The sequence below is a fragment of the Sander lucioperca genome, chromosome 11 (assembly GCF_008315115.2).
Source record: "Sander lucioperca isolate FBNREF2018 chromosome 11, SLUC_FBN_1.2, whole genome shotgun sequence".
NCBI classification, from domain to species: domain Eukaryota; kingdom Metazoa; phylum Chordata; class Actinopteri; order Perciformes; family Percidae; genus Sander; species Sander lucioperca.
The window spans coordinates 510624-518390 of NC_050183.1; the positions used below are offsets into that span (position 1 = coordinate 510624).

Sequence of the window (7767 nt, forward strand, 5' to 3'; positions counted from 1 at the left end):
TGCGAACATGTCTTGCCTTACAGTTTGTCGCCCACATGCCAGAGCCCCACCCTCCTGAGCCCATGCAGCCCCTGCAGTCCCTGCAGCCCCTTACAAACCCTTCATCCCTGGAGGTAAGACATCAGTCACACACATTTCTATGGACTGAACATGTTAAGTGCACAAAAAAAGCTCTCATCAATGAGTCGGTCCACCAACAACAATTAACTGATCCACATAAAAAGTAGCTAAAGCCTGATGAAGCTATTTGGTCTAAAAACTATTAAAAACACAGAAATGAGCCACCTTTTTGCACTGGTTGACAAGTCACGTCATTACCACAAATTCAGTCCCACATACACCATTCTGTTGTCACAAATACTCACTAGAGCACCAAATGTGTATTAATCCACTGTTAAAAATAGTACATAAAAAACTATTTTCTCTTGTTTGAGTCATGTTTGCTAAAAACTACAGTGCCCAGCGATTTTACGTCCACTAATTCCTACTAGGAAAATGCCACATTATTTTCAATGTCACAAAAAATTTATTGACTATATAATAAGACTTTGGTAACATAAATCATAGATGCTTCTTCAAAATAATAGTTTTTACTATCTGGATATTTGAGTTAAAAAAAAGAAAGTTAATTCTTGACCTTTAAAATAGCAGTTGGCAAACAATCTCACCACAATGTCCATTTAGCGTTTTCAATCATATCACACGATCTTGTCATTTGAACATCTGTAATTATAGGACAACTGGGGCAAAGTCCATCTGCTGACGAAGATCGTAACTACATTTTTAAACCCTGACTGAACAACAACAGTCAAATTAACGGCTCACCTCAGTGTTTGATGTGTGGTTTTCTAATTACAGATCACACAGTATAACTTCATAGGAAGTTTGAAATGTAAATGGAATAAAAATGGAAAGAAAGGAAATAGGCAATAAGTCTGAGTTGTTTTTTGTATATTAAGGTGCTTCTGTTTCACCAGTGAAGATCCATCGTTTATTAGTTGTCTCTAAGTCTATGTGGGTTGCTTGGCAACGGTGCTGGGTGCTGTGGAGGAAGGCAACACTGCAAACAGAGGCGGCTGCATCCAGCATGTTTCTGGATGTGTGAGCAGTGCTATGCTGTCACACCACACACTGTACAGTGGATCCCATTTGCTCTGTTGAAAAATGAGCAAATGTTTAGTGGGAATGCAAAAATGAAATGTCATAAACATGAATTCCTTAACACAACACAGTTTTCACACAGTCTTAAGTAATCTGATGCGACAATATGGCAGAATGAACATTTGTTGGCATCATTCTTCACAACATTTTGCATTGGAGACCGCCTCAGGGTTGTTCACCATCCAGAAACATGTTTATTCTCTTGCATCAGATTCTATATTTGTATGCAAGTAAATTGCTCCCTGGCATCCCCCTTTGATTCTGATACACTGAATATGTTAAAGGTTTGACTTGATGGCATGGATGCAGATATGACACAAGGGCTGCCTGGTACCTAGTGCAGGATTCATATTAAGTGTATTGGGAGAGTGCAGCATATAATAAACTTTTGTCATTTTATTATTATGGCACCTTAATAAAGCAGAGTTCTAAAATAAGAAAAAGGCATGAAATGCATTAAAGCAATATGGAAATACTGTAAAAGCAAATACAGACAAATAACCTAAACAAATGTTTTTTTAAGATTTTGACAGTTTAAGCAGCCACAACAATATTGATCAGATGTAACTAATATGCCATGATCTGATGACCTCAGTGGCCTACTGCTGATACAGCTGTAGTAGATTACCATGGCGTTACCTGACAATGCAGATGTGAATGCAATTGTGAGAAGTTTGAACTGAAATTCTAAATTTGATGGGGAACCAGTGTAAAGTGCCAAACTATACAAGAGGGACTTACAATAATCAAAGCAACATCAAATTAACACGAGTAATCATTTCCATCTGGGATTGAGATGTAATGAGCAGTATGTTAAATAGGAGTGAATCAAACACTTAAAATGCTACAAAAAGTCAAGGTCCGGTAAAAAGAAATTAGAAGTAACCGAGGGTGAGGAGACTCCATATATTTGTTCACCTTTGTGACCAGGCTGTCTGAGGCACAAACAAGTCTTACTAGTCGTGGTCTTGGAGAGACACTGCAGAATGGAGGAGCGAGGGGATCATTTGACAAAATGGACACTCGTGAGAGTAATGCTGATAGCATCAAATAATAATGTTAATGTTATGATGTTTATAAAAAGGAAAGCTAGTGAAATCCACAAATGTGCAGCGTACTAATTATAATCATCATACCAAGCACACATACAGTTCTCCTCACTTTGTAAATAGGCTACATCAGCTATACTGCATATAAGTAGTACTACTTTTGCGTAAGGCAGGTGTCGTCAACGTTTTTTAGGCCAAGTACCCCTTAGCTGAAAGGCTGAAAGAGAGACAGAGCTGGGACCCTACTACTACATATATTGTTTAAAACTGAGCTGCATATTAAACTGGGTGGATATTCATTTTATACATCATGTTTTAATGTTAAACATACATGTGGAAGGCACAGTGTTTCATATTGATGTATATTTTCAGACATTTTAATTTTTAAAGAAAAAAAAATGTTGCGGTCCCCCTGGAGTAACTCAGAGGACCCCCTAAAGGTCGCAGACCCCATGTTAAAGATCTCTGGTTTAAGGTATTCCTGCATTTTTAATGTATCTACTTCAATTATTGAAGTGAGAGATGTATTTGTTCTGATATAAAATTAAATTAAATATACTGGGTATAGACTACATATGAACGCTAGAGGTACTCTATGCAGTGGAATGTACCACAGTTTAAAAGTTTGTCTAGAATCCTCCCTCTACCAGACTCCTCATGGTATAACCCAACAACATCTTAAGGTGCTTTCAAGTTCTGTAGGAAATTGGCTGTAGGATATGAATGTGAAGAGAGTGATTCTTGATAGTGACTATTATTAACTTTGAACAATTACTCTGCATGTTTAACGCACAACCACACATACACACATTCTATCAGGGGTTGTAGCTTAGGCCTACTATAAAAATGCCCTATTCTAACATCGTAGATAGCTCACATTATAGATCACATTTTTATATAAATTGCTCTTAAAACATTCTTCAGGGTCCCTTTAGCTAATTATTATATTTTAATATAATAAAAAATCCTTTGGCAATGTTGCAAAAACAGGCAACATCTCATGTATTTGAATTAGACTGATGTAGTGCATTGTCTGTAACTTTTGCAACCAGTTCATTTGAAAAAGTGAAAAGTAGCTCAAAATATCAACAAGTTCAGACAGTGAAATTCACATAACCTGTTACTTATTATCGTAGGATTACATCACAGTTTTTAGTTATCGACTTTAAAAAAAAATGTACTAACAATTGTATAAATAGTGTGTATACAATTACAACAAGTGTAATAAAAGGTGTATTTCCTCTGTACCCTCATAAAAGTTGATGACTGTAGCAATAATGGCATGACCCTGCAGAAGAACAGCAGAGCAGTACTATGACCATCTCCACCACTCAGCTGTGTTATGTTGTCAAACTATTGCAGCCTAACAATAGTCAAGGTGTTAACTAGAGAAAAGGTTTATTTAAAGGCAGGCTATGTTCAGCTTTTAGTAGTTTTGTAGCACTTGAGCAACGTAGGAGCCACTGTGGTTACCAGTAGAGGTCCTCCATGTATGGCAGCTCCGTCCTGGCAGTTTCCACCCTGTGTAAAGCTTACGGTTGAGGGCGGTGATGCAGCCAGTCAGGATACTCTCGATAGTGCACCTGTAGAAGTTGCAGAGTATCCTGGAGTCAATGTTGAACCTCCTCAGCCTGCTGTCTTTCATCACATTTTTCTAAATATTGTTATTGAAGTATGATTTGAGGTAGGCTACTTTTAGTCAAAACTTAAAATCAAATCAAATGTTTTGCTTGTTGGGCAAGGTAGAACTCTAATATGTATTTTTTGATAATCTATCAAAAGAACAAGCCACTTATCAAGCAGAAATGCCAAAAGAATCACTGGTTTCAGGTTTTCAAACGTTTTTTTTTCTGATTACATAGCATTGGAAATAGAATATCATTGGGCTTTCGACTGTTGGACAGGCAAAACAAGCGATTTGCAGTTGTCACCTTGGGCTTTGATAAATTTTGATATTGTGATGTTTGATAAATAATCGTTAGTTCCAGCCCTAAAGTTTAGCAGATTTCTGCAGCAGTAAGAAGCCGGAGGTAACGAGCAGCACTTGAACGCAGCATCAGGCTCCAGCTTGCTCACACACGGACACACAAGCAACCAGCACCGTCTGTTTGGCCAAACAAAGTGTGCTGCTGCTGTGTGAACGGTATTACACACACGCCAAACAAACGGACATGGAGGTGATGTTTCGGGGACAGGACCGCGGTAAGAGAGCCGACCGGAGGATGTAACGGCAGCTCCAGGGCCGTTGGGACTGCACGAGGAAGACAGAATACAAAAGGAACCGCCGAGAAGAGGAGGCGATGGTGGGAAGAGCTGCAGCGGGTTTCACATAGACCCGAGCTTCAGTTTTCTGAAATCATCATTAACTTCTCCAGCATGTCGGATCCAAGTCACTGGTCTGCGGTGCCAAACCAGAACAAGTCCCAATTTGTTCCGGGAGCTTTGCTGAAGCGCTCAAAAAGGTAACGTTAACGTTACTTATCCGGAGTTTACCGGTTTATGTAGGCTTTTTTAATGTTAAAATGCTGTCATATATAATTGTACCGGTCGCAGCTGGTCTTCACACGTCTAATTTATGAATGGTAATACTTTTATAGTGACCTTGTGTTAAAACATTCCCAACATAAGATAGCTGCTCTATAGAGTTGACTAATCCTGTGTTTGCTCAGCATGAGTTTGTGATACACAGCTTTTGTCCAGAAAATAATTTAACTGAAAGTAGCTAATACAGTTGGTGATATTTGCTCTAAAATAAAAATTCCCAGAGGTAATGCCTCCAAATACGTGACATAACATGCAGTTTTCTTTGTCAGACAGTGGATGTAACGTTAGTTAACATTATAGCAGGTCTATAATTTACTTATGAATAAAGCCAACAACTAGCTAGCTAGCTATGTGCATGGGCTCACAGTACCATACTAATCTAAAGACCCAAAAAGGTATTTTTTATATGAAGGAAAAACCCTTTGCAAACTCTGTTTATATCGGTGGCTATTGGTGTGATTATAGTTACTGACTGAAAGTGACAGTTAATTGTTTGTCATGGTTACTGTTATGACTGGAGATAAAACCTGCAGCTGTTCACTGTCTGATAGGGGCCACGCCACTGGATGACTGACTGGAACTGATGTTCGGCCTGTTTGATATAATGATTATTTTTTATTGTTTTATCTGTCAATTATCTATTTGGTTAATTAAAGATTCAGAGATGAGTGAAAATGTCCGTTACAATCACCCAGAGCCCAATGCAATGTGTTCAGATTGCTTGTTTGGTCAGATCAACAGTCTAAAACTCAAAAGATATTCAATTTGCTACAATATGTATAAAACAGAGAAAAGCAGCAAATCCTCACATTTGAGAAGTTGGAAACTGCAAATACTTGACAGTTATAGGGCTGCAAACAAATTATTTTCAAGATTAATTTTAGGGTCTATAAAATGTCAGAACCTGAGATTGTCAAATTGCATGTTTTGTCCAACAAACAGTCTAAAACTTAAACATATTGAATTCATGGGCTATAAAACAGAGAAAAACTCCCAATATTTGAGAAGCAGCAACCATTCAATACTAAGCATTTTTCTTAGAAAATGACAAATAATTCATCAATTGTCAAAATAGGTGGTGATTTTCTGTCAGTCTAATAATTGATTAATTGAATAATTATGTCAGTGCTATTGTGGACTGTTCACCCTGGTGTCACAATGTGCTCAGTTGATTGTTATTGGTCAAAGTTTGCCCCTTCTTTTCAGGACCAGATGATTATTTAACACTCCCTCCTGCCCTTTACACACACACACACACACACACACACACACACACACACACACACACACACACACACACACACACACACACACACACACACACACACACACACACAGTCTTGGACATCTATAGCTTAAGCTGGGGCATGCTGTTGCTGCCGGTGCACACAGTCCCTTCAGCCTTGAGTCTGTTGACAGAAGTTTTCCTCTTTGTATTTTGGCTCTCATCAGTTTTCCCTGCTCAACTGACATGTCCATGCTGCAGATTAGAGTTGTAGTTACATAAACATCTCTCAAGGCAGAGCTGCTCTGAAGTCGGAAATAATCTCATTGGTGGAGTTAAATCTCAGTGGGAAGAGACAAAGAAATCTCAGTTCTACTTGCTAAGTAGCATAATGCCCATCTGTCCTAGACCATAAAGTGTGTATTTTTGGTAGAAAAAAAAAACAAGAAGGAGAGGAGCTAGCTGATATTTTAAAGCCTAGCACTCAACTACTGACTGAAAAACACTTAATATCATTCATTGAGTAGAGCAGAAAAATAATCTGCAACTATTTTGATAATCGATTAACAGTTTCAGTCATTTTTCAACGGGCAGGATTTTCTGCTTGTCTTTTTCACATATGAAAGTGAACTGAACATCTTTAGGGTTGTTGGTCAGACACAATGAGACATTTGAAGATGTCACCTTGGGCTTCTGCGATGTTGGATCTGCATTTTTTTCAAATTTTATAGAACAAACGATCAATCAATTATCGAAAAAAATAATTTTTTTTATTAAAATAATGATTAGTTGCAGCCCTAGTAGAAACTAATTGAGTAGAACAAAGAAAGTATTGATATTTGTAAATCTTACCAAAAGACAATATGGGCCACTGTGCTACACTGGCATTGCCAGCACTGTGTAGTTAAGGATCACCATGCACGCCCTTGTTTACCTGTTGTTGTTATCTGAAGGTAAACTGGTTCTCCACACTACATTTGTGCTGTAGCAGTGCAGGAGAAAGGTCTGTTGAACACTCTCCCAATAATCCTGTTTCTTAATTGAAATAACTAGTGCAGTGCTCGTTTTTAGTGCCTGCTTGTTCAGAAAGGGCCGATTGTTTCTTGTATTTTTAGCCTGTTTTGATTTTCTATCTCTTTTTAACTGCTCTTTAATGTTTTATGTAAACTGCTTTGAATTGCGTGTTGCCAAAATGTGCTATAGAAATAAAGTTGCCATACAACCATCAGTCAGTCACCAGGGCATAGAGAAAGATGTTGTGCCTGCCTGTCTGTAACCGCACCACGGCCGCTTTTGGCTCGACATTATATTATATTGCAGCAAACGCTGTTCGCGTGCAGTTTAAAAAATATATACATACTGCGCATGTGAGGGGACTAGAGGATGGATACCCGACCCGAGCGGGACGGGACGGGCTGGGCCGGGTTAGATTAGGACAGATATTTAGAAATGATGTTCGGGCTCAGTCACATCAGCACGATAAGTCATTCATTGAGTTGGCCCAGCAGCTTATTAACGTTAGTGCTACATATGGTTCAGTGGCAGCGCAGGACATAGGCTACTGCCTGATCCCACCACTGTGTCAAAACGGTGCCGTGAGCTGGCAACAGAAAAACGCACAAAGCTGGTTGAGCAGCTAAATGACCTTCTGACTGAGGTAAATTCGATCGGAATGACAACGGATATCTGGATGGAGGACTACCATGCGCTCATCTGTTGACATTTCTGAATGCCTTCCTACAGTTGCTTAATAAAAGCGGGGTTTCCACACAAACAAACGTACATTTG

The 7767-nt window shown here is 38.8% G+C and overlaps 1 protein-coding gene across 4 annotated transcripts in view; it reads left to right on the top strand.

The window, feature by feature from the left end:
* mast3b (microtubule associated serine/threonine kinase 3b) overlaps positions 1 to 7767 on the top strand; it is a 34551-nt gene that overhangs the window by 2965 nt on the left and 23819 nt on the right. For 2 of the 4 annotated variants that reach the window (XM_031307252.2, XM_031307251.2), the window contains exon 2: positions 24 to 113. In XM_031307252.2, coding sequence (XP_031163112.1) covers positions 24 to 113 — 90 coding nt within the window. Of the gene's footprint in view, positions 1 to 23; positions 114 to 4245; positions 4673 to 7767 lie in introns of those variants that run through there. The other 2 variants (XM_031307253.2, XM_031307255.1) reach the window with 2 other exon arrangements.